Source organism: Cibotium barometz, chromosome 23, assembly GCF_041138505.1.
Source record: "Cibotium barometz isolate CiBa-2024 chromosome 23, ASM4113850v1, whole genome shotgun sequence".
NCBI lineage: Eukaryota > Viridiplantae > Streptophyta > Polypodiopsida > Cyatheales > Cibotiaceae > Cibotium > Cibotium barometz.
This window is the reverse complement of record NC_141068.1, coordinates 41,605,654-41,633,421: the sequence shown is the minus strand read 5'-3', so window position 1 is coordinate 41,633,421 and position 27,768 is coordinate 41,605,654. Positions and strand designations below refer to the sequence as shown.

The following is a 27,768-nucleotide window of genomic DNA, read 5'->3' as shown; positions in this document are numbered from 1 at the left end:
GTTCACACTGTGATCGACCGAACACTTTTGTAGGCTCATAAGAGACCTAATGCTATTACAATGACTACTCTCATAATATATCCATGAAGTACATCACTTAGGACTTCATCCTAACTTACTACCACATACTCTTGAAGCGAGAATCGCCATAAATACTCCATCACACCATTATGGACGCCCGTTTAAGTTATAGCTTTGGACACTATTGCTTTATATCTTGAATGTATGACCCTTTGGTGTATCTATCGTGACTCTTGATATAAGACAATGGCAGTAGATCTTGTTAACCCTAGAATTGAGTTAACAACGACCATTTCATAACCAAAAAATTAAAAAAAATATCTTTGAAGTCACATTTTCTAGTTTCCTAATTTCCTTTCAAGGCTTTCCCCACAAGTTTTTCCTTCTAGATTTTAATTCCTCTAATTTCCTTGCTATCTCCTCCAAGCACCCCATGTTTCTCCTCCATTCCTCTGAACTTTTTCCATCATTTCTATTAAATATTGAAAATTTTACCTTTCATGTATGGTATGTAACGTAAAAGACTCACCCTTCCAATTCCTAGTCTTGTTTTCATTGCATAGACATTAACCATTTTTGTTTCCGTTTACTGTTTCATTTAACTACAGCTTGGCAAAATGGTGGACTAGTCACCCATATGCTTTATTACAATGACATATTGACTTTCTATTTTTTTGTTATTATAGCTCTTGGAGATACTTTATGCATCTCCTATCACAGTTTGTATGCACATTTATACCTTCTCTGTCTCAATAGGCATCTTGGCCTTGGGACTTTGCTTCAATGATATGGACATGCAACCATAGTGGTGGTGGTACATATTGAGGCTAGGTACATAGTCCATGATGACGACAACACATTGTGAGCCCGTACACATGAGGTTCTTCTGTTGTATACACACAGGGTCTACATTTACCATGTCTATCTTTTTGGCAGCTGGTGTTTTACTTTGTTCATGTTGTCTTGACATCCAGTTTACTCATGGATCACATGTAAAAGCTTTTTGGTCTAATAGACACGTTGGGTCTTTCATAGACATTAATAACCTCTCTCTCTCTCTCTCTCTCTCTTTTGCTTGTGCCTAAGTGCACCCCGACGTTTATTGTAATGACTGAGGTACCGGTTTTTTGTCCCATCCGCCTTCAAGGCATTCCGTGGATGTTAATATGACTTTCTTTCTTGCTCTCTCTCTCTCTCTCTCTCTCTCTCTCTCCACTTGTTTGTTTGGGCTGGAAAGGAGATGCTGAGGGGGGGAGGGGAGACATCGAGGAGCCTTCTGCTACATGTGTCGGAGGGGGACTGAATGGTGTATTGAGAGCAACCACTAAAGGTGGGGATGTGGGGCAGGGCTAGTCATCGGTAGGGTAGTTAAGAAGTTCTTTTTTGGGGAGAAAAAGAAGGGGGAGGGGGGGGGGGGGTAGTGGGAGTGGGAGTGGGAGTGGGGGAACTTATATCTAATTGGGAAATCAACTGAAACGAACGTGAATATGTTTCTAGTTCTCAAATGAGTGGTTTACAAGCTTGTTTATAAGCACCCTTTTCAAGGAGACTTAGGGCCTTTGCACCCTAGATGCTGAACAGTAATAAACAAAGATCTCCACTGCTCATTAATCATTACCAAAGCCTCTTGCCCCAATCATGAGCTGCACCACCCCACCATCTCAACCAAGTATATAGAGACCCTAAGAATTGGCAATATTCTCCTTGGCCCATTTTTTGATGTTGCTTAAAATGTATTCTGCCTGTCATACACATTACAATGTTCACGTTAGAGCATAGCTATCTTTATGAACAAATTAGCACCAGCTTTAAGTTTTTCAACATTTTTAGCACTCCCTAAACCTACATAACTACCATGCAAATCCCACATGCTAAGAATATCTGATGACGGGCAGGGGGCTGGGGCTGATGGGAACAGCCAATCGCCCATGTCCATAGTCCGTCCGTCCCAAAAATACAGGACATGTGAAATGCGCCTGATTCAATACTGGCAAATTTACAAGCATAGTCACATGGACTTACCTTCTGAAATTTCATGTATAGGAAAAAAAAAAATGCATACACCCACTTAGCTCTATTGATAACATGCAAAGACTGTATAGGTACTAAGCACTCTGAAAACAGTAAAAAGACCGTCATAACATCCCAATACTAGAAAGAGATTATCTACAAACACCCTGTAAACACAACAATAAAGCTTTACTTGTGGATTATTAGAACTCCTTAGCAGAACAAGAATCTCTTTCAGGTTGTCCACTGACTCCATGCCTGCAACAATCTTCTCAAAAACACCGATACAAGCTCCACGCAGTCCTTCCCAGTGCTCTTGCGACTCGTCTGATCGAGCCAGTATATCAAATGCTTTTGCAGAATAGAGGAACTGGCCAGTTCTGTAGCACTCATTTGCTATCAACTGGAGAAGACTGCAAAACTTGGAGATTTGATAAGCTTTTTAAAACCAGAATGACTTTTTATGTTTCAGCATTTCAAGCCACTAGGACAGAAGAGCATGTGACCTATAGATGTATGCATGTAATGATGTTAGATATTTCTGTTATGTATATGTGAATTGTATGTATGTATGCATACATGCATGTATGTCTATGATGTATGTTTGTACATTGGTTATGTTACGTATGCATGTACTGTGTCTGCGCATGCCTACGAGTGGCTTCTGTATTAAAAAATTCCATGTAATCTGACACCACTTCGGAACTGGATGCCATGCAGTGCTTTGGCAAACTCAAATTTGTGGAAATTTACCCACGATGGCAGTAGCTCGTGCATACGCCCAGGACAGCGTAGCAGCCAATCACAGGTGCTTGCCCAGCCATAAGGCCTCTCGAAGATAAAGGACTGAGCGTCCCAACTTTTTGCTTTATACAGTTATGTTCAAGCCACAGCACTTATTAATTTCCCAAAGTATGCTCGGGTATAAACACTCCCCCTTCTTTAGAAGAGTTCATGTTGAGTGCCCAGGCTCTAATACTATGTGGGAATCAATTTTGCATATCAACAAAATTGACAGTTTGTGTACATAAAAATCGTTAAAAAACCACAGGAATCACAAAGATGGTTTAAAAATTTAAATGCTCACCTAAATGACTCATCTGAGGCTTCTACTTGAAGATACCTTTCCCATGCGACGTGGGCTTTCCCATTCATGATAAGACAGTATGAGAGCCACGCATGATAGTAATAATCCTCCACCAGTTTCTCAGAAGAAACTAAAGAGAGAATTTCTTCTGCTTCACGGTAGTCGCCAACTGAAGCCTTAGCTATCCCATAGTTCCAATTGAATTCCTCCATATTCTGGCAGAAATTCTTTATTGACTGCAATAGCCAATGTCTCTTAATACATATACTCTACGAATTACATATGGTTTCTTTCTAATCACATAAAGCTTATGAGAAGAAGTGAAGAGTGTCTTACTTTTAAGTAGATAAGTGCGTCTTCAAACTGCTTATTTAGAAAGAAGAATGATGCCATACTTTGACGGCCGGGTATGGTGTCGCATTCACTTGCCGACGAGCCAATAAGCTGAAAGAGGTGTTGGGCTTGCTGAATTAGGTCCTCAGAAGTGACTTCTTGCCCAAGACTTGCACATGTTACAGCTTTGATAATGTACTCCTGAGGGGTTGCTGGTTCTAGCTTATTGACCACCTCATAAGCCTGCCGTAACTCTTTGTTTTCATGAATGCCATAACACAGCAGCATCTTAGAAGAACCTTCAATCTATTAAGGTCTATCAGAAATTACTATTAAGTAAATAAAGACTCATTTCAAACACTGGATTGCTTGCTTTGATGGCCAATCAACTAAGGATTTACCATTATTGCGTAGGTGGTAAACAGCCAGGTTCAGCTGAGCCTCAGGGAAAATATCTAGCAAACGTGGAAGCACCTGCACTTGGCACATAAAAGTACAAGTACTCAGAGGAGACCAGAATATCTAAAATTGCACTTCTCAAAAAAACACGTCTAAATACCTCCATACGTTGCAAACTGACTTTGTACATATTGATGCATTACTTGCCACATTGTCCACAAAGACAAGCATGAGCTTTATGTCCAACACTCAGATGAATGCATCATGCTAGGACAATGAATTAAGGTAAGGTCGTCTAGTGCAGGAATGGGCCCACATTTTGAACCAGCCAAGAGAGAGAACTTGAGAAGACTAGACCAATCCTAAAGAATTGCCATTATATGCAGATCGGTCTAGGGCTTCCTGTTACCTCAAAGGCATCCAGGCCTCCCTACACACAAAAAAAAGTGTGTTGACATCTAGGCACTTCCCCTTGGACAGAGCTCATAAGGCTTCATGCAGCCAAGGAACTCGTGGTGTTTGTGTGACCATTTTGCCTCATATTTTGTAATGCTTAAAGCTTTGCACCATACTTTCCCCCCATGCAGTGGTGGACACACACAACACTTCACTCCATCAACATCATCCTATCAGCACAGATGCCACTGTGTCTCTGCCAGGGTGGGTCCCAAGAGTGTACTTGGCGCATGACCTGGGCTGGCCCAAAAAATTACTCATCATCAGAAGTGGATCTTTACTCCCAAAGAGCCTCCTCTAGGGCCCTCGAGGATGTGGTAGCGATATGAAGCTCCTTACAAATCCATATGCAGCTTCAATAAGACTGAAAAACCTCATCTTTCTCACTCAAAAAATTGCAAGTGCCCTCTCCTGTTCCCCTCATATTGGTAAGTGTTGATCTCACTATTAAGAGTTACCTACGAAGAGCTGAAAAAGTCTCCTTTCACAAATGCTTGTCCTAACGATCTATCTTGGTGTCTGATGGGTCTATTGTGCTAGGGGTTACCTACAAAAGAGGTGTCAACTAAGATTCTACATTCAGCCTCCTGTAAATAATGAATTATCAACATCCAAATGATCCAACTGCTTAACAAGGTCAAAAAAGTTACAATCTTCTTCACTGAGGAGTAAGCTGTTGGGACATCACAGAACTCTTGAAGCCACTTTCATCTCTTCTTTGGGTCGCTAAGACTACCACCCACTTGCTGCCTCTATTCGGGCCTCCACCATGTCAGGTCACAGTCTCCTTTCATAATACAAATTGCTCCAAAAGTGGCAAGATTTGGAGCTAGAAAGCACGACCATTGTCACCAATTTAACCCCTAGCTGCTTGGTACAAGTTTTTGAGAATGGGAGATTGTCCAAAACAACATGTGCATTGAATCTTTCATGTTTGTTTGATGCATGGAAATGAATGTGTGAAGTGTTTTCACTGCCTGTGAAGTGTCCATTGGGGTCTGAAGATGCCTAGCATTGGCCCATGGACGTCGTGTGTGCATGGATTGCTTGATCTGACAAGCCTTTGTGTGTGTGAACAGGTGCTAGAACCTTCGTTTTATAATTTTAATATGCTGTTTTCATGTTAATAATTAACTTGCAAGTTCACACAATCATTAATGAGTTGGTGGACACCTTATGAATAGGGCGCCTTACTCATCAATGGGTGGCGGGTGCCCACATGCATTTTCTCACAAACGTGAGGGCAACCATGCCAAGTGTGGGGTGCTACCCACACACCACATGGCACCCATATTTTTTACGTTTCCAACTTCTCTTTCCAAGTGCAACATATCCTCAAGGAGTTACTCGCTTCTTCCTGCCTTCTCCCCCTCCATGGGGTTGATCCACAAGGACCATGATGCACACCTCACCTTGGGGTGTTTCCATAACCAGTGTTTAGATCCAGCTTTTCCCAAGCCCTCATTGTTAGTATCAACGTTTCCAACTCGTCCGGCACGTGCTAAACAATTTTGGGATATTAAACGAATTTCACCGGAAGGTAGTCTGTAGCCAATTGGCCCTCTTTTGCAACTATTTTTGCTGCTGCACCAACCGCTCTAACTAATTATACAGCTTTCCCAGGTTTCATTTCTATAGTATGTATAGTGGTACCCAAAGGTCTTGATTGAAGTAGACCCAACCCCCCTCTTACTCTGCCATAATGAATGGAAAAAGATTGGGCGAGAACTCTTCCCAAACTGTACAAGCCTCTTTCAAGGCATACAGCTAAAATTTCCACTCCAAGTATGGTTGCCAGATGCAATGGAGGGACCCACCGCTATACCTGCTGGAATCTCTTTTGTAGCTCGAATCCTTAACCTCATTGAAATATTACCCTTGTATGAGTGTTATTTCTTGGGTAGGTGGAACAACTATCAACAGCCCTATTTGGGGTGACATTGGCCCTCACTCAGAGGGATCTCAAGAAGGGTTTAACCTATTCTACTATATCTCAGTTGGGATATATGACCCACCTGCAAGGTGGTGGGTGAGATGCATGCCACCCCTCACCTTCAAAGGAGTTCACCATCACCTTGTTAAAGGAGACGAAGGGGGGTCAATGAGAGGAGGCTCCATCATTCCCATCGTGGCTGGCCACCAACCTGCCTGTCACCCTACCACATTAAGCATCACTTCTGCAGCCCCAGTTCCGCCTGTGCCACTCAGTGTTGCCCTTTAATGCAATACTTCTGTTCTGCCCTGCTGTGTTGTTGGCCACTGGCACCACAGATGCACCCAATTCTGCACTATGCTCTGTGCACCCCCCTGCTTCACTGTTGTGCACTACCCTGCTCTATGCCAGCTGCGCCCCGCTCCGCCTGCTCCACCACCTCTTCAACTGTCAGCCATGCCCTTGTATAGTGAGCTGTTTCTAGGCTGCAACATACCTTTGCATGGTCGATAGACATCCTCATCAATCCACGTTGGACTCGCCATTTATCAACATACATTCAAGACCCTTTTATGGATTGGTAGTATACCATTGGCCCCTCTTTTCTCCCTACTTTACGGCATCAGGCGGGGTTTGAAACTGTTGGTGAATTGGGTCTTACAGTGTAGCAGCCATTGGAGACAACCCCACCCACGTGCATATTTGGTCACAAACAGGGGAGAGGATCTTAGAGAACTGGGGTGTTTCCGGTCTAGGATTGGTTGCCTCCTAGTGTGGAAACACACCTTGCGACTTGGCTCTTGGGGATCCAGCCTGGTTGCCCCTTCAGAGGTATTTCTTCATCAACATCATTGGTTGGACTTGTTTCCATCTTGAGGTTGTTTTTGAAAATCTGGCAGCCCAGGTCACCCTCAAAGCTTGTACATAAATACTCCTTTGGATTAACAAAATATCTCAAGAAAGGGGGGGTGGGTGGTGGCGCACCAGCCTTAGTGCTGTCTCATAATTTATTTCATGGTTATGTGGTGTGGTTGTTTAAGTCTTAATCTCATTAAAAGTTAAGTGGTTCAGAGGTGCACGCTCTGTATTGAAGTGTTATCAGAGCCTACGATTCCTTCCTTGAAAGGAAGACGGTCCTATCTCAAGAAACACTAATTATGAGTGTGATTGAGAAAAATGACCTCTAGCCTGTTGATGCTACTCCTAGAGAACAAGAACAAGCACCAGTACAAGGAGGACGGAATACCAAAGGGGAGGCTTTGAGAAGACAACTTGAAGAGAAGGATGTCGAGCTTAAGTCCATGCAAAATGATCCAGATATTCAGTAAATCTTGAGCACCATCAGGAAAGCTACTTGGGAAGATGATGCATTTTCAACCTACGCTCAATTGTTGGGGCTTAACACTCAAAAGATCTACTATGTGATACAGACTCCTGATAGGGAGCTTGCTTTCAAGAAGCCACCTCGTCTCAACCCACATGTTACAGCATGCAAATGGCTGAGATCCTTTGCTCGTTGCAAAGAGTCCTTCGCATCTCATCATGCCTCTACTCCCTCTGCTCCCATAATACTTCACATCGCATGGAGAATTGAGCTCAGGAACTGGAAAGAAGAACAACTCAACCCATCACCCGACATAAAGAGGAACAAAAGGAGGGCTTCCAAACTTCGCAGTCATCCCAATCTCATTGAACCTTTGCTTCAACTCATCCCAATTAATAACGAGCGGGACTCTTAAATTGCAACCATGTGTAGCCTTTCCCTTCAAATGCATCTCAAACAAGAGTGACTCTTTGGTGAGGCAGACAATTGATCAGATGAAACCACTTGTCTATCCATGCCTCTACAAAGTCAGGACCTCTTCCTCCTCTGACAGGTTTGGGCTGAAAAGTAGGATATGGTGGTCGCACAACTTGAATGGGATGTTGTTGTAAGAGTTGCTATTGCTGCTGCTGAAGTTGTTGATTCATTTGTACCACCGAATGGGAGATATTCCTCATGTATGCTAGCAGCTACTCAAGGGTTTCTTTGGCCAGAGAAGCCACCATTGCCGTTGCACCACCTTGCCATTGCCATGATGGTTGTCCAAACCTGACATGCCATGCACATTAGGTTGCCTGTCCATGCATGGGCTGCCCCATATCGTCCGAACAGGCCTTTCATGTTGGTCTTCTATATGGTTGTCCATGAGCCCTCACAAGAAGGTCTAAGTGAGCCAGCACTTGAGAGAGAGAATAAGCAAGATTTCTAACAGACTAAACATAAGTAGCAAAGCCCAAGAGAGGGAGGACCTCACCAAAATCACCATACTTAAAATGAGGAGAATGTCACAAACCCCAACATGCAGAGCATGTTAGTCCTAGGCATGTGTATGGATCATGTGGGTGGAGCCCATATGGAGTCCAAGGGCATGATAGGATGTTCTCAATTTACAGCTTTTGATAATTTAATACTAAGGTGTATGGTTGCAAGTCCACAACTCATTTAAAAGAGGCCAGACAACTTATAACAGATTCACTCAATTGGACCTGATTTTTAAACAGGAGGACCATTTATAGCAAGGACACCTAGAACTGTGAATGTAGCACATTTGAACACTCCAAAATTGGACAAGTTACTAAAGAGGGGGCACAAGGATGAATTTGACACTTCTAACCTAGGCGCCTGGTAGAAGCAAAGAAAATATGGTAGGAGAACCTATTGGAATCAGGATATCCAACGAGGAGCTATGAAGGATGAAAGATATCCATGATACGTGTGTAGGTACTAGGAGTAGATTGCAAATAGAGAGATGATATGGAAGCTCAAGCCGTGACAATGGTGCACGCGGGGCAAGGGTGGGGGGGGGTGAGGAAGAGAAAGAAAGAAAGAAAGTTATATTAAACATCTTCAAAAGACCCAGTGGGTCTATGAGAGAGAGAGAGAGAGAGAGAGAGAGAGAGAGAGAGAGAGAAATGAATGAAATGTTATATTAACGTCTTCAAAAGGCCAAAGTGACCTATGAGACCAAAGTTACAACCATATGACATCTGATACACTATCTGGAAAAGAAAAGAAAGGACTGAAGGTAAGTATCTACCCTACAATACATCAGTAGGGAGCATTCGGAAGCAGCAACTAGGGAGAGTGGGAAGCTAATGCTACTAGTCAAAATGGGGTACATGAGTACATGGATACATGAATATGGGGGAGTACAAAAGTGACAGTGAATACAACAGTATATGGCTGGAGTGGTAATCATCCTAGGAGCTCTAGCATGGGTCTCTGCCGGATGGCCTGGATATCTGCCATAGTGAGATGCCTGGTCAGACGAGCCCGATGCCTCGCAATGATGCTCTGAATCCTCCGGTGTAGGCACCGTCTCTGATGTAAGGATCCGTGAACCCTCGGGCATCTGGATCTGCCCAACTAGATAGCTCTCTCAACTAGAGTCCCACGGGGTGCCCACTATTGGGCTGTCGGCTGTGTGTCCTCCCGGTTAGTCCCTCTAAAGAAGTCAGTAATCTGTCTCTGTGTGGACTCCCTGCCAGTCGGGCGTCTGCTCCTCATAATGGACTCTCTGAGCCTGCAGATCTCCAGGAGATAAAAACCCAGGCATCGCTGATCACAATAGTCCATGACTCTAGCCAGTGGTCCAAATCCCTCTCTGAAAAGGCAATGGTAGCGCCCTCGAATCTCATAATATGCTGTGCAGCGACAGATGTAGTGCTCCTCCGTCTCTGGCTCTATCCAACAAATCTGACATATCCTGTCCCCTGGAGGTATGCCTCTAAATCTGCCTGTCTCTATCTCTAACTGATGTGAAGAGGTGCGGATCTGCCCAATGGTGCACCTCAATCCATGAGACAGATGGGTATCCATGTAGCTCGGTCTAAGTATAAAGCTATCCTCAGTGGTGCAGAGAAGATGGTCTCTATAGAAAGCCATCTTCGTCCCTAACTCCTGTGAGGGCTCTAGCCATGTCCTCCTAGTGTCCAACTGAATGAGGTCCTATCTGATGACTCTACTAATCTTAGAATGTGTAAAGGTGAGAGAGGGTGCCTCTAGAGAGTACTGGAAGGGTGGAAGTCTGTCTAAGCTGAACCCGTGGAGCTCAAACCAGGATGCTATCTGCGCATACCAACATGAAGTGTCTCCCTCCATGGCTAGCTGATGAGAGGACTCTAAAGCAAGTCGTGCATACCGGTGCCGGGGAAGCTCCCAGGTGCTATGAATGAAGGACACTGATCTGGCAAGAGCCTCTACTACAATCGGTGGTGCTCCCATCTCGGCTCGGATAATCTCATGGGGTACCGAGGCCTTAGCCCGAATCATCCTGGAGATCATGGACACAAGTGGTCTCTCCATCGATCTCCATCCATCGTATGTGCGTCCTGATCGACTGTGACGATCTAGGCTAGGGCCCCAGATTTGTACTCCATATAGCATAGCCGATGTGACCAACGTATCAAAAATGATAACACAGAATAGAGAGGAGTTGCACCACACAAGGATGATTGTATTATGATAATACTTCCACCATGTACAATGCTATATACACACCAAGGCCTTATCATCTAGAATGAGTTTTTATAGAGATCATTTTCTCACTTTGACCACCAAGTTCACCAGAGGAGTGGAAATTAGATTCCCATCTCACCGCTTATCAAGGCAAGTCAAAGCTAGACACGTTACACCAACTTCTCCGTCTGCTTCTAATGATGTATCATATACCTAGATGAATCCAGGAACATGCCCAAATTCACCTTATAGGAACGTGCATGTTGTATACTCATGGTAGTCAACCCACAAGACTATATAACTATCAACTCCATTATGCATAGTATGGACTAGATACTACGACATCCCCACTAACGTCATCAGTGCCCAATAGTGGGTGTAGAACTCTGTATCAAGATATGCTCACACACGCACTCCACACACACACACACACACACATACACACACACACACATAAGAGCATATATTCACACAAAGCGCTTCGTACTGAGTTTCTGTCAAACCTCCGGAGATGCAGGGCAAACTCAGCCATAATGAAGCCTAACACTAAGGGAAGTAGCAAATAGAAAGAATTAGTACAGCAAATAAGTAGTTGATAGGGCACACACACCGCTAAAGATAGAAAGAATAAGCACAATATCAACTGGCCGCAACTCGGACGAAAACTTCACAATGTGAAATCTGCGTGTCCGCTAATACAGCTGAATTATATACCTACGTGAATCCAAGAACATGCCCAAATTCACCTTTTAGGAATGTGCATGTTATATACTCATGGTAGTCGACCCACAAGACTATATAACAATCAACTCCATTATGCATAGTATGGACTAGATACTACGACATCCCCACTAATGTCATCAGTGCCCAATAGTGGGTGTAGAACTCTGTATCAAGATATGCTCACACACGCACTCCACACACACATAAGAGCATATATTCACACAAAGCGCTTCGTACTGAGTTTCTGTTACCTCCGGAGATGCAGGGGCAAACTCAGCCATAATGAAGCCTAGCACTAAGGGAAGTAGCAAATAGAAAGAATTAGTGCAAATAAGTAGTTGATAGGGCAAACACACCGCTAAAGATAGAAAGAATAAGCCCAATATCAACTGGCCGCAACTTGGACGAAAACTTCACAATGTGAAATCTGCATGTCCGCTAATACGGCTGAATTATATACCTAGATGAATCCAAAAACATGCCCAAATTCACCTTTTAGGAACGTGCATGTTATATACTCATGGTAGTCAACCCACAAGACTATATAACTATCAACTCCATTATGCATAGTAGGGACTAGATACTACGACATCCCCACTAACGTCATCAGTGCCCACCAATAGTGGGTGTAGAACTCTGTATCAAGATATGCTCACACACGCACTCCACACACACACATACACACACACACACATAAGAGCATATATTCACACAAAGCGTTTCGTACTGAGTTTCTGTCAAACCTCCGGAGATGCAGGGGCAGACTCAGCCATAATGAAGCCTAGCACTAGGAAGTAGCAAATAGAAAGAATTAGTACAGCAAATAAGTAGTTGATAGGGCAAACGCACCGATAAAGATAGAAAGAATAAGCACAATATCAACTGGCTGCAACTCGGACGAAAACTTCACAATGTGAAATTCGCATGTCCACTAATACGGCTGAATTATATACCTAGATGAATCCAGGAACATGCCCCTACATGTCCCAAGAAAAGAGGTTGTGTGCCCAATTCCACCTTTATGGCTTCGCTCCAGGTTTGAAAAGAGATAAGTCTTGATTCATCATGGGGACACATGCATCTATGTAGTGCCCTCAAGAAGAACCAATGCACCTATGCCACCACCTACCTAGTTCTTAGAGCCTCTGTTACAAAAGCAAAGTATTCATGAGAGTTCTTTGAAATAAGAATCTAAGTGAAGAAGACAACCCTTCACATCTCTTAGAATGAAGCATTGATCACTTCCAAAACCCATGTGTTCATGTCATTACACCTATTCCTAAAGGGCTTGATCCACCAAGTACCTATACTATGTGCACTGGGAAAAAGTAGATTAGGATCTGCAAGCATAATTTACACATAATAATGGACTTGACGAGGAAAGATGAAAAACTGCAAACCTGCAAAGCACCTTCACCTTGCCTGAAGACAACAAGATTGTGCTGCAAAAGCTCATTTTCAATGGGTCCCCTGGTGGGTTCTTTCAAAGCTCTCAAATCTGTAGCAGCAACTTTACCCCCCCAAAGCTTATGGTTGTTGCAAGCCTGAAAACTCCAATTTAAACATGACTCCAAAGGTTAAGTTTGTGGTTCAAACATACAAAAAATCTAATTTATTGTAAAATTCAACCCAAATCTTGCCTTATTATTCCATGCTAGCCTCACTAGTGTAGGCTTTTGCAAGACCAAAGCATCACTCTGTCAGCTGGCGGAACCAAAATCAACCGAGGAACTAGACTTCTAACTACATGATTCCCAAAAGGCCCAAGTTGTTTCTTGTTTTAAATAGATTATTTGAGTACAAAAGATTCTTCTTCTCACCTTTAGATTAGCAGAAACAGCACTGTCTGGGTGAGCCTGTACATAAGGAGCAAGAATTAAAAACCAGCACTTGGCCACCGTCAGTAGCAATCGTTAATAGATACATTAAAAAGTAGAATAACAACTTGTTGTAAAGATATGCTTTAATTGTCTCTGTTTGTGCATTCGAGATAGATCCACCTGAAGGTATGCATTTAGGATCTCCAAGCTCACATCATGGAAGTCTAAGTTATAGTAGCAAAGAGCAACATACACGTTCAATGCCAACCAGTCTCTGCAGAAAAGCTTGTCTTTCAGCTTTATTTTTGTCAAGTACTTATCTAACAACCTGCAAATTTCACACTACATAGGAAATTTTCATCTTATTTGTATGCTTTTGAGACTTTTGGAACTTTGTTTTCCAACATCTGAGAACCTGATTGGATTTGAGCAGAAATTGAACTTTAAAGTTTATTCAAGATTCAAAGGACGATTGAACTAAAAAGTTATACAAAGAAATCTGATTCTAACACCTTTTTTAATGAGCATAATGGGAGGACATAGTTCTGTTACATGAGGCGTAGTGTAAGCTTTTTAATAATGAATTAAGGCATGCTTAACTTGCTGATTTGGAAGAGGAAATGGAAGAGAGAAAGAAAGAAAGTTCTATTAACATCTACAAAACAAAAGACCAAAGGGTCTATAAGACCAAAAGTGTTCATGAAGTGAATGAATCATGGAAAAAACCCAACTAGAGCTAAAAAGAAAAAACAGCCACATAAGTGCTAGTGGTACAATGTTACAATGATACAATGTGAGGGGATCAAAGTGGGTCCTCGACATCTATGACTGTATAGAGGCTCTGCACGTCCATTGCCTATGGAGGGACACTCGTGTCTCTGGAGGATCTCTCGGAGCTTTGCATAGTACAGAATACTGAGTCCCAACTACTCACTTAAGGGCCCCCACCGCTTGCTGGTGTATTTGCTTATATTGCTGCAAGTGAATGAAAAACAATGATGGGCTGATTCTGCCATAACTGAGAACTGACCTGAATTTAGGGTTTCCCACAGAGAAACTCCCTCCTTCCTTGACCGAGTGGCTGCCCCTGGGCCCTGACTGAGATGGTTAATACGTTGCTGTGATGACCTTAGAACTGATGACCTGCGTTTTTCTATACCAACATTGTTAACAGAAAACGCACAGCTTCTACACCCCTTTTGGCTTGCATTTATGCTCCTCTGATTGCCCAGATGGCTGGAGTCTCAACGCACTGATGATGGGATGATAGAATGCTATGCTAAGCAGCCTGGGAACCCTTATATAGGCATCAAGGAGGCAAGTTGGTAGAAAATTTGCCTTCTCTCCCATATATGTTGGGCACCTCTTGGTCGGCCAGCCCATAGGCTCTTGTGCTAAGAGTTTGGGCACCCAAATGGGTAACTTGAGGCTTTCACACATGTGGACATCTACACTCTAAATGATTGACCATTAGTTCCCAGGCACTCGACCAGAGACCTAATAACTGCCCAGAACAGACATACATCACACAGCTTGCAAGTGGGTTGTGCAAGTCTTGCACATATGACTTGACACTGATGTATTTATAGCCTAGATGGGCATTTGGTGAGATGTCCTTGGAAAAGGGCTCACAGCATGCACAGTGCCCATCAGAATCGGTGTCCTAAATGAAATAATTATGCAGAATGTCCACGCAGCACCCTAGTACAACAGATGTGCACATGACATCCCCTCTTGCTTAACTTGTTGATGGAGCTATCATTGCTTCCAAACAAGCAGTCAACAATGCTGGATCTTCAAATGTGTGACTCTCTAGTTTAAATCGCATCCTTGTCATGGTCATGACCTTGAGGCTGACACACATAAGGCAAAGAGCATCAGCATTATGAAGGTTGTAAACGTTTTCAATCCTCCGAAAACTATGGCTAAGATTAAAAGACAGTTCTCAAGGTTCAGTGATAGGAATGCCTTGTTGATTGTTTGTAGCTATGTATGATCTCAAGAAGGAACGAATCAGCTTGATAGCAACTTTAAATAATTGAGGTAGCTGAGATCACCTATGCTCAAGAAGCAGTCTCTTGTAGATGTCTGTGGCATCTTGATAGTTTGCTTGCATGTAGTGAAATGATGCCAAACTCAGCTGATCTTCGACACTTTCTCCAAGTCTCTCATGATACTGCGTCAATGTCTTCTCGTCCTTCTTTTTATGTGCCACATGGAAAAGGATGCGCACTTGCAAAGAGCATGTTGGGCCTGTTTCCAGCAAAAGTGTCGTCAGTAAACATTCTCATAAAATCAAGAACATTACTGGTCATAGACTGTACTGTAACTAGACCTTTAGGGTCAAAAGTCTAGATAGTTTGAAATGATAGTAGAAGAGATGTAATTTATTCTCTAATGTAGAGAAATTCTGAACTCCTCGTATCTCTTTAAATTTCAAGGGATGAGTGACATTTGTAGGGATGTGTTGTATAATTATCATGTGTGCATCGGCAGGTTGTTATGGTCTCAGTCCCAAACCTACTGTGTATAACAAGTAAATATCATCATGAAATACCCTATGGCACTCAACCAAGGGTTGTGCTACCTATGGTGATTGTATCATTTCATAAGTCGTGTTCAAGGGTATTATAGCAGGGAGTTGGAAGTATTGACCTCTTAAAGTAGGGTCATATTTTTTTGTGTGACTGTTGTGATTGAGTAAGGCCGCCTAGAGATTCATGATGACACTCAAAATGTCATGTGTCTAGCAGTATGCCACATTATTATGGGTAACCACCAAGCCACGTCTTTATGTCCAGACAGCTTGACACAGCATCATGTAATCGCATGTCATGTCTTTATGTCCAATCGGCTTGCCACATCATCATGTCCCTTAAGCATGCATGTCATCATGTCAACTCAATCATAGTCTAGGGCTTCTTCTCACTTACATACAAAAATGTCACATGCACTCTGCACTATAGTGCATGGTGACAAGATGGCTCATCATCATCAGTGCAACATTGTACAGCATTAGAACCCTTTAGGATGGATATTTGTCGTACGCGGTGACCCCATTGTATGTCAAAATACACAGCGGAAATGATAACCAAACTTGAGATCACAAGAGCAAGTAGAGTGCAGAAAATAGACAGCACAAGAGAAGGAGAGAGATAGGCGTATAACTCTTCTCTATACACAAGATCCCGAGGAAAACTGAATGAATACAATGTGGGGGAAATGGGGCCTATTTATATGGCCCCATGAGTGCAGTCGGCGAGTAGATGGACAGCCGACTAGACCTGAAATGCCCACGACCTGAAAATACAGCAGTCGGCCAGCATATCAAAGTCGGCCATCACTCATGTGCAGTCGGCCAGCAGCAGGGAGCAACTGGGACTGCCTGTGACCAGTCGGCCAGCATCTGGTACAACCGACAGGTCCTACACTGCCTCCCACACCTTGGAAAAATAGGGAAAAATGGGGAAAAAAATACGGGGAGTGAGGAAAAATGATAAAACACCTATACAGGGCGGGCACACCCACAACAGAGGCCCTAGTGTCTGATAAAGACAGGAGATGACTTCTAACACCCCCTCTCAGCTCCTCGCTATGAAATCAACCCAAGGGAGCTGGAGTGCCGCCTGAGCGTAGCCTGAGGTAGAGACTTCGTGAAGAGGTCTGCCGCATTGTCCTCCGTCGAACAATAAAGTAGCAAGATGTCACCAGCCAAGATCTTCTCACGTACAAAGTGATACTGTATCTCTATGTGCTTGGTCCGGGTATGGGTTCCGAGCAATAGCTATACAACTCTGGTTATCGCACTGGATGATTGTGGGCTCCTTCTGTGGAAACCCAATCTCGCCTAGCAGCCTCCGCAACCACACAACCTCCAAGCAGCACCACAAGCAGCCCGGTACTTTGCCTCTGTCGAAGATAGGGCAATAGTTGGCTGCCTCTTACTGCTCCAAGAAACTACTCCTGAGCCGAGGGTAAAACTGTAACCTGAAGTAGATCTCCTCGTGTCTGGATCTCCTCCCCAATCTGAGTCACTCCAACCTTGGAGTCTGACTCCATCCCCTCCTGTGTAAAAGAGTCATAGATCCTTCGTACTTTGCAGATACCGCAAGATCCGCAATCCTACGTCCCAATGAGACTTCAATGGCGTCTGCATAAAAGAGCTCAATAGCCCCACGGAGAAGCTCAAGTCCAATCTGGTGTTCAGCAACCAGATCAATGAACCAACCAACTTCCGATACTGCGAGGCATCAACTGGCTCATAAGGATCATTAACGGTTAACTTTGTGTTTGGGTCCATCGGCGAAGTAATAGGCTTGCAGTTCTCCATCCCAAAGGCCTCAAGCAACTCATGAACATACCGCTGCTGAGAGACAAAAAACCCCCTCTGGGTCTGCCAGCTCTCCAATCCTAAAAAGAAGTGGAGTACGCCTAAGTCGGTCATCTCAAACTCCTTTGACAAGGTAGCCTTCGTCACGCTAATGTGCTCCACATGACCGCCGGTGAGAATGAGATCATCCACATAAAGGATGATAATCGTAACCATGCCGCGTTCCCGGACGAGATACAGGTTAGGATCTGCAACCGATCTCTGAAATCCAGTCTGAACAAAGAAGGAATCAATCTTCTGATTCCAAGCCCTGGGAGCCTGCTTAAGGACATACAAGGCCTTACGTAACCTGTAAACCATCGCTTTTGATCCTGGAACAACAAAGCCTGGAGGCTGCTCAACATACACCTCCTCTTGCGCAGGTCACCATTAAGGAACGCAGATTTTACATCCATTTGATACACGGGCCACCTTTGAGAAGAAGCAAGGGCAAGAATGGTCCGAATCGTGGACATCCGTGATGTCGGTGCAAAGGTATCCTCGTAGTCGATGCCTAGCCGCTGAACATAACCTTTAGCCACAAGTCTGGCTTTGTGTTTGTCCACCGACCCATCTAACGCATATTTGGTCTTAAAGACCCATTTGACACCAATGACTCATCGTTTCGACGGCCTCGGTACCAACTCCCATGTGTTGTTCTTCTCGATGGCATCAAGTTCTACCTGCATGGCTTTCCTCCAAGTATCCTGTGAGAGAGCTTCCTTGACAGAAGTGGGCTCCTTGTCCCGCATAATATGAGACATCAGAGCATAGTTTACCTGAAGAAGCTCCGCTGTATTGCTTTTGTCTCGGACTCTGTGTGATCTTCGAGGGCCGTCCTCTGTGGTCCACTCGGAGGGTAACTCCATGACACCCGACTCCCGAAGGGTGTCCAACAACCACCTAGGTACTCGAACAGATCGTGGAGCCTCCTGCTGTTGCGGGGGCTCTAGTCCAGCTGCGGGTTCAACCTCCTATGTTGACTGAGGGTGATCAACTGGAGTAATGGTCTGGGAATCATCATCAGACTCTTCTGGATCTCCAAGAAGTGGCGGCTCCTCGACAGTGGATACTCGAACATGCTCATCAAAGACCACATCCCGGCTGACAACAATCTCATTCCTGTTTGGATCATACAATCTGTATCCCTTGGAAAGAGAATTATACCCCACGAATATAAGCTTGCGGGACTTGGAGTCAAGCTTCCCCCTCTGCTTCTTCGAAATATGTACATACGCATCACTCCCAAAAACATGGAAGTGCGAGACATCAGGTTTCCTGCCAAAGTATGCCTCAAACGGAGTCATATTAGGTATTGAAGTCGTTGGAGACCGGTTGAGGGTATGGACAGCCGTTGCCATAGCCTCTCCCCAAAGTGGACGAGGAAGATCACGATGCTCCAGCATGGTCCTCGCCATCTCCACCACAGTCCTGTTTTTGTGTTCTACAACTCCATTCTTTGAAGGCGATCCGGAATTGGCCAGTTTCCTCTTGATGCCATGGTCTGCACAAAATCTGAGAAATACAGTCGAGGAGAATTCACCCCCTTTGTCAGCCGTGAGAGTCTTTACCTACAATCCAGACTCTTTCTCCACCATCACGTGCCAATCCTTGAACCGTGCAAAAGCTTGGTCCTTCTGTGAAAGAAAGTAGACCCACACGAATCTGGTACAGTCATCAACAAGCAGCATAAAATAGAGAGAGGTCCACACAAGTCAGTGTGAATCAACCCCAACGGTTTCGAAGCCCGCTTGGAAGCCTGCTTCGGAAAGGATTCCCTATGCTGCTTACCACGTATGCAAGAACTGCAACGTCCTTGCCTACTGCCAACATCTGGCAAGCCAACCACCATCTGGTCTCGGAAAGCTCGCCGCAGTGCGTCCACATTTAAGTGGCCAAAATGAAAGTGCCACAGATCTCTGACTTGAGAACCTGTCAACAAGAAGAGTGCAAAGAGCTTGTAGATACCATTCTCCACACCGCCTTCCCAAACAACCTGGCCAATCTCACGGTCCCGTAGAGCAATTGAATGCTCCTCAAATTCCACCCGAAAGCCAGTCTTGCATACTTCATGCACTGACAGAAGATAAAAACCCACAGCAAGGACGTAAAGAACACGGGAAGCATGCTTGCCCCCCTTGCCATCGGGAATAATCTCCATCCGGCCCTCACTGTGTATCGGAATAGTGGAGTTGTCGCCAATAAAAATGCGACCTGACTGCCATTTCAGATCCAAAAAGAAGTCACAGGACGGAGTCATGTGCCTGGAAGCACTACTGTCAAGAATCCATTCCCGGGTATCCTTCGCCGGTGAAGCCAACGGCCTCCTCGCTCGAAGACGATGAAGCATCGGAGTCCATCATCTCTTAAGTGCACAAATGCAGGAGTCTTTGCAGCTGAGGCTGAAGAATCAGCACTCTTCCCAGTCCGCTTAGGACACTTCCTCCAATAGTGGCCTTTCTCGCCATAATCATTGCAGGATCGTTCGGCCTTCAGCTTCTCTCGTTTTGTGTCGGGCTTCTTCTCAGAAGACTTCTCCGGTGAAGCCTTCCCTTTGCCCTTGTTGTTATTCCAGCCTTTCGATCGTTGGCCAGTTAAGGCCTCCGAACCTCTGCTATGAGGAGGGTTCGTGAAACGTTCCTCCTGGTCCAAGACCATGGGCACAAGCTCCTCCCAAGTAATGGTGCTGAGCCGGCCACTCGTAAATAATCAAAGAGTAGTAGAAAGCGGAATACTGAGCAGGCAAGTGGGACAGCAAAGTAATGGCCATGTCTTCAAATGATATCTCCTTCCCAGCTTGGAGGACTTCCTACTGAAAAGCCTGTAGCTTGTTAATGTGCTCCCGCATCGTCGATGACTTTGCAGGGTTCATAACCTGCATCTGCACTTCCAAGGAGATCCTCTTCATGGGTGATACGCTTTTATAAAGAGAAGCCAAGTGCTGCCATATGCCTCTGGCCAGCGTCATGTGCTTTACGTGATTGATTACTTGTGGTGTGCAATTGAGGAAAATAAATGACCAGACCCTTCCACTTCTTTTACCGTCCATCGGAATTTTACATCTTTCTTGGTCAGGTGATGTAAAGGTGAAGCAATCTCTGCAAAGAATCGAATAAACCTCCTGTAATATGAACAAAGTCCTAAGAAACTTCTCACATCATGTATGGTTTGCAAATCCGGCCAATTCTTTATGCTTCGACTTTTGCTAGATCCATCCTGACGCCATCCTTAGACACTATGTGCCCAAGAAAGTGAATCTCCTGCATGAAGAATTCACTCTTCTTTCTGTTGACAACCAACCTATGCTTTCTGAGTTCCTAAAAGACTCTGGTTAAATGCTCCCGATGTTCCTTCTCTAAGTGAGAAAACACAATCATATCATCAAAGAAAGTGCCCACAAAAGCACGGTGGGGTCGAAAAATTCGATCCATCGTCCTGTTAAAAGTCGCTGGAGCATTCGTAAGACCAAAAGGCATGACCAAAAACTCATAGAGTCCAAAAGTTGTCCTGAACGCTGTCTTGTGCACATCTTCTGGCCTGATGCAAATTTGATGATATCCACTCTTCAGATCAATGCGACTGAAGTAAGCTGCTCCCTGTAACCGATCCAAAATATCATCGATTCGAGGTATAGGGAATCTGTTCTTGATGGTAATCTTATTCAGTGCCCTGTAGTCAATGCACATCTGCCAAGAACCATCTTTCTTTTGTACTAAAAGCACTGGTGAACAATAGGGTGAAGAGCTCGGCTGAATCAACCCTTTGTCCAACAGATCACGTACTTGGCTCATAATCTCTTCTTGTTGGGCTGCACTCACCCTATAGGGTGGCTTATTCGGTGGTGAACTTCCAGGAATCAAATCAATCCCATGATCCTCAGGCCTGGCAGGCGGCAATTCCCCTGGCAAAGCCTCTTAAAAACAATCTTGAAAACCTTCGAGAAAATCCAATCTTTCCTTATCCAACTCAGATAAGTTAGAATCCATGGTATCCTGATTCTCTTTAACAAACAATAAGTAAACAGAAAGATGTTTCTTTATTAGACGAGAAATGGCCGAGGCCGATACAACAGGAATAGATTCCCCTTTAAGCTTTACATCAAGAGTGTGTTCCTTATTCTTATTAGTGAGAGAGATTTTCCTGTTGAAAGTATCTACCACCGCTTTAACCTTATGGCACCAAGGCATACCCAACAAAACATCACAACCCTCCAAAGACATAATGAAGAAGTTATCCTCTCTGTCCGTGTAAGTCTGCACACTGAGACGCAGTTTCCCAATGATCGGTGTAACCTCAACCGAATGTCCAGGACAAGCCAAAGTAGCCTCGTGTAACACACCCATCTCCTCTGGTTTGATGCCCAACTTTGCTGCAAGCTCGGGGGTGATGAAGTTTGCACGAGCCCTAGGATCAAAAAAGATCAAAACGTCCTGATCTCGAAGTCTTCCCCATGCTCTGCATAACTCTGAAGATGCATCCCCTTGCTTCATCCCTATCAAGTTAGGTACTAGTCCAGCAGACGGTTTCTGTTTCTTTGCTTTAGGCTCTTCCTGTGAATCATCTGCCTTTTTAGGTGCTCTCTTTGGACACCTATAATACCGATGCTCTGCTTCTCCACAGGAGAAACATTTGTTGCCAACTATAAGCTCTTTCCTTTCTTCATCTATCCTTTGAGGTAAGGGCTGAAATTTTCTCTTCTTGGATTGCCCCTTCTCTCGTGGTTCAGTGTTCTTGGTCTCTTTCGACTCCTTTGATGCTTTCTTGGAGAAGAGACGTTGATCCTTGAATCCTGACATCTGACCAGTAAGCATGGCATATCCAGTTTGAGCATTTTCTATCATCTGAGTCATATTAATAACCTTTGTTTTGATGCAATAATCTCGAAGCTCCTTGGGTAACCCACAGCAATAAGTCTCTATCTACTCAACCAATGACACGGGCCTAAAGGATGTGACCGGTAGCAGAGCATCCCAAAATTTCTTGTTATATTCTTCCAGATTGTTACGATCTCTGGAATCCAATCGATGCCAAGTTGTCATAACATCCACCTCAAAAGTCGGTGTCAACCATAAGGAAGAGAAGATTTGCTTGAACTCCACCCAAGTGCTAGGTGCTATTCCTTGATGAAGAAGTGTCGACCACCATTGAAGAGCATTACCTTTTAGGAAAGAAGCTGCCTTTCGTACCTTAGATGCCTTTGTGAAATTACCACTAGAAAATGCCGCATCAAACTGTTGAATGAAGGTGAGGGCCTTCAAACGATCCTTTGCACCACTAAAAGTATCAAACTTTACTGCAACACCACCCTCTTTATAATCTTTTGGCTTTTCGCCTTGAACAAGATTATTATAGGGATGTGGTTTGAGAAAAGAATTGCCCACAGCATTAGATCCCATGCCCATCATACCACCTTCCATACCACACATACCAAAAGCACTTCCACCACCACCACCATAAGTTCCATACATACTTCCTGGCATACCTCCATGCATACCTGGTTGCATGCCATAGCTCCCAGTCATACCCATGTTGGATACACCCGTCATGGAATGAAAGACAGAGCCTCCACCAAAGTAACCAGGATGAGAAGTATTGAAAGGGTTTCCATGGATAGGTGGGGGAAAAGAGGAAGAAAAATCAGGGTGGGTGGATGGGAGTCGAATGTTGAGGCTTAGCTTTCTTCTGAGACCCCTGCCTCCGTGGTTTGGAATCAGCTTTGAAGTTTCATGGAAAACGTGAGTCCTTCGTGAGTTCCATTAATTCCTCCATCAAACTCTGCATCTTTGCTTCATAGGTGGCATCATCATCTTCAAGCTCTGGCATATCAGAAGGTATTTCTTGCTCACTTTCCTCATCTTCATCGAAGTAGTAGTCGTCCTCTTCCGAAGATAAATCCTTCATCTCCGCACTAGTTCCAGCCATAGAATTAAATGTGTTGACCACAGGCTCGCCTTCTTGAAAAAGTTGACGATGGATCCCGGCAATGGAACCTTGAAACCGGCCTTTAGAAACTTGACGGGCGGTGAACACACTTAATCACACTTTAATCACTTTATGAACTGGAATAAATTTGGAAGAAAAGAAAATATTTAAATGGAGCTAGAGTGCTCCTACACAAGAGACCAATTGGCCCCAAAGCGTGGCGCCCCCGCAGGTATTTATTTATACTTCAAAGTCGGCGTAGCCCTTGTACAACTCCTAAGAAGATTCCTCCTTGATCCAAGGGGAGGAGATCTCCTTCAAGCTTTCACCCAAGATGTGTGTTGTGGAATACAAGGACCTTGGCCTCTTAGTTATACAAATTTGGGAGAAAAGCATAGCTTTTCCCCTTGGAAAAATCTACTAGGGAGGCTTTTACCCAAAAACCATCGAGTTCAAAGCATGGCTGAAAGCTCCACGCCTATGTGCTCATATGAAGGGAGCTTCCATTAATTGGATAAAAATTAAAGAGATAGAGGATATCTCCTAGAAGGAAGCTAGGATGCAAGATATAGTGAAGATTGAGAACTTGTGTGTGAGTAGTCTAGTACCACACTAAGTTGTGGCAGTCCTCCGCGGTCACCATATGGCTATTGGGTCAATATGACCATTCTGTGTCCACCCACCAAAAGATGAAAGTTATAGAAGACATTTGGCTATGGTGCAGCTTCCCAAAGCATACAGATCCGTATGAGCACACCTTTGGGCCCCACAATGGAGGATACGGTGTCTTTGGAATATCTTTTTCATCTTATGCATGGCCCAATAGGGAAATTTCAGCCCATACAATACTGTAGCCTACTTGTGCAGTGTGCCAAACTTCCTATGTAGTCTACAAACACTCTAGTCTCAATAGGCCACCATCCAATATTCAAACTTGGCTACCACACTTATGTCGCTCGAGTATGTGGAGCTAATAAGAGGATGGCCTAAATCTAAGGGGATGGAAGTGTCTAGCTCTCTGAAGGGACTATGCACGATCACTCATAACTCCATGTGTACGAGGAGCTAGTGCGCCTCAAGTCCGGGGGCCAATCACTTGGCGAGCTCGGGTATACCATCCAAGGTCTCTCTATCACCTCGGATAGTGCATGGACTCAGTATCTGTCACAATCACATGGAGGCACCAAAGAGTCTGTGATAAATGTTTGCATGGTATCTTGTTGATCCTCTCTCCTATTTGTAGCCTCAATAAGGCTTATTGATGACAATGCAACTCAAGTTAGTAGAGGCCCATATACCTATGATCTCGATAGTGCATCACTCTTTAACTTAGCATTGCTCAACATCTAGAAAAAAGATGTGAGGAGTGTCTGGCCATTGTCCTCTTGCATACTTTGCCTTCTCGTGAGTTTACTCTTAAGTCTCTATATCTTATGCAAGAAAAGTACCATCTCTAGCCTACATAGTCCATGACTCAACGAATAGGAACAACCTCTCTCTAACTAACATTAGAAGTGGCCTCTTATTTTGTAGCATGTTAGACATCAAAGGATACCCTGCTCAGTCTCAATCTCAAGCATGTCACATACCCTCCATACCCTTAACTTTGAATGCTCTTGCATGGGTGCCACCAAAGTTTGTGTGGTGAGACTCTAGTCTAGCCCACGTAAATCACGAGTGGATGTGACATATGAATCCCTAGGTAGCTTGGTATGTGGATAAACACATCTATAGAGTCAAGGAATGGTCACTTTTCTAGAGGAGAGTGTCTCCACAGCTCTACCCATGTCCTATGAACATCGATTTGTCAAATGATATCTCTAATGACTTTGTTTAGTTTCTGCCTCAGTGCTGCATGTGACTTAGTATAAGGTCTTCCCAATTTTGTAGCTTCAACACTTTAACTTACAAAACAACCATTATGCCCCCACTGCCACTTCATTTATTGATTAATAAATAACTCTTTGTTAGTTATTTTGTCCCATTGAGATGAACTTTACCCACTTTTGCACATACTTATGAGGTTTAGCTGAAGTTGTGTTTGTGTGTCGTGTTGTGTGTATATACTAATTTGAGTGCAAGTGTGCATGACTCACATTTGATATCCTAAGCGCTTTTCTAATTGCAAAGGTTATTATTTTGATGTTAGCCAATGTTGATCTCTAGTTGAATGCAAATGCAAAGAGTCTTAATCATATGATAATGAACCTTTAAGAAGAAAGGGTTTATTGAATTGCAAATCTTTGTGAAATCCATCACATGTAGTTTGAGTGAATTAAGACCAAGGAGACTAACCTTTGAGAGCTGCTACTTCAGCCTCATCATACACGGCCATATAAAATAGGCAGGCCGCGGAGTATGTATGGTAGATTGTCTTAGAGTTAGGTTGTGCCAAAAGTTGCTTGTAGAAATCAAGAGACTTATCATGCTCCCCATGATGAAAGTGGCAGTAGGCAAGCCATTCTAGAGTTGCCACATCAGAGACGTTTTCCTAGAAAAACATAGAGATAAGAAATATAGCCTTCTAAGACAAAAAAAACAACAAGGGACATGGGGCAAACAAGCATCTTCAATCAACCATGGTGCCTCAAAAACCATGGCATATAAGACTTTCTGATTGAGAAACCTCAAGCACCATGGCATATTAGACACTTTCTAAAAAAGAAATGCAATAAGGGCTTCATAAGGGCAATTGGAAGATGACACCTTCTTTCCCCTTTCATATATATATATATATATATATATATATATATATACCTAGATGAATCCAGGAACATGCCTAAATTCACCTTTTAGGAACGTGCATGTTATATACTCATGGTAGTCAACCCACAAGACTATATAACTATCAACTCCATTATGCATAGTATGGACTAGATACTACGACATCCCCACTAACGTCATCAGTGCCCAATAGTGGGTGTAGAAATCTGTATCAAGATATGCTCTCACACATGCATTCCACACACACGCACATAAGAGCATATATTCACACAAAGCCCTTCATACTGAGTTTCTGTCAAACCTCCGGAGATGCAGGGCAGACTCAGCCATAATGAAGCCTACCACTAAGGGAAGTAGCAAATAGAAAGAATTAGTACAGCAAATATGTAGTTGATAGGGCAAATGCAGCGCTAAAGATAGAAAGAATAAAAGCACAATATCAACTAAGCAGCACCACCATTGACAAGAAATTAGCAAGGCACGTGCAAGGGATTGGGAATGCTGATGACGAGTCCAATTACAGTAGTATTACCAGGTGCTTGAGCTGGAGGAGGGTGATGGCGCCGGTATAGTCACGTGCCTCCAATAGGTGGAGGAGGTCCGGTACGCTTGATGGCTTGCGCTTGCTCACAATCTGGCCACCACTGGCGCTGCTGCACCTCTCCCCCTGCGCTGAAAACGAAGCTCGCGCTTTGGAGATTATCATCACGGTCCTCTACCTCTCCCACTGCCCTCTAGCTCTAGCATATGGCAAGAAAGCTTATTAACCAACTCTCATAACCTTTCATAATTTAAGGCCTAATATATCATGCATGCATGCCTTATGTGTGTAAAAGCCCTACAAGTTGCAAGGTGATTATCTATTCTATCTATTACTGACATCTTCCTCTCCTTGACACTAGTCAAAAGTCTGCTTCGCCACGTGTCGTGAGTGAGGAGCCCATGCACCAAGCGTTAAGGTCCCATCATCGAAGCGTGAAGATCTGCATCTGCAATGTGCCAAAGCATGAAGATAGGCACTCTACATTGTTTTTTATTGTTTACATTGCTTTACATTAGGCACTTTGCGCTATTCCTTTACAAACCCGGTGGTAGCCCCTTTCTGTTGATTGCATGTAAATCAACTCCACACTCACCTAATAACCCCTTCTACTCAATCACTATTAGTACCACCATACAATCAAGTGGGTCTTGAAGATGTGGTATGTGATATAAGTCTATTGGTAGAGATTGGGAAACATGTAGTGTACTCCCTATGATGGCCACAAAATGAATAGCAAGGGAAAGGAAACAATGGTGTTGCTTGCATGATCAAAAGAAATCTTAACTTCAAAGTTTGAGTGAAATGTCCCTCTCGACCATGTTCAATGCAATTGAAGGAATGTGCTGAGACAACTGTGTGCTGCTAAGAGAAATGTGTAGAGACAAATGTGATGATACCGCTCTGCCTCCTGTGAGCGACCTTAGTAC

The 27,768-nt window shown here is 43.9% G+C and overlaps 1 protein-coding gene across 9 annotated transcripts; it reads right to left on the bottom strand.

Moving 5' to 3' along the window:
- Positions 1-1,492: 1,492 nt before the first annotated feature.
- On the bottom strand, positions 1,493-27,074 carry LOC147625953 (uncharacterized). 9 transcript variants are annotated; one of them, XR_015268743.1, is made up of 11 exons: positions 26,831-27,074; positions 25,870-26,065; positions 15,341-15,536; positions 13,464-13,557; positions 13,284-13,319; positions 12,864-13,007; positions 3,853-3,925; positions 3,455-3,705; positions 3,119-3,354; positions 1,876-2,444; positions 1,493-1,763 (listed from the first exon to the last, which is right to left on the bottom strand). XR_015268743.1 is itself a non-coding variant. In XM_086817492.1 (11 exons), the coding sequence occupies exons 1-11, from the start codon at positions 27,002-27,004 to the stop codon at positions 2,003-2,005; spliced, it is 1,626 nt and encodes a 541-aa protein (XP_086673618.1). In that variant the 5' UTR covers positions 27,005-27,074; the 3' UTR covers positions 1,493-2,002. The 9 variants fall into 9 exon arrangements, 6 of the variants coding, with proteins under 6 accessions (XP_086673618.1, XP_086673617.1, XP_086673615.1 ...); XM_086817492.1 differs by having other exon boundaries at positions 1,493-2,008; positions 2,225-2,444; XM_086817491.1 differs by having other exon boundaries at positions 2,225-2,444.
- Positions 27,075-27,768: the final 694 nt, after the last annotated feature.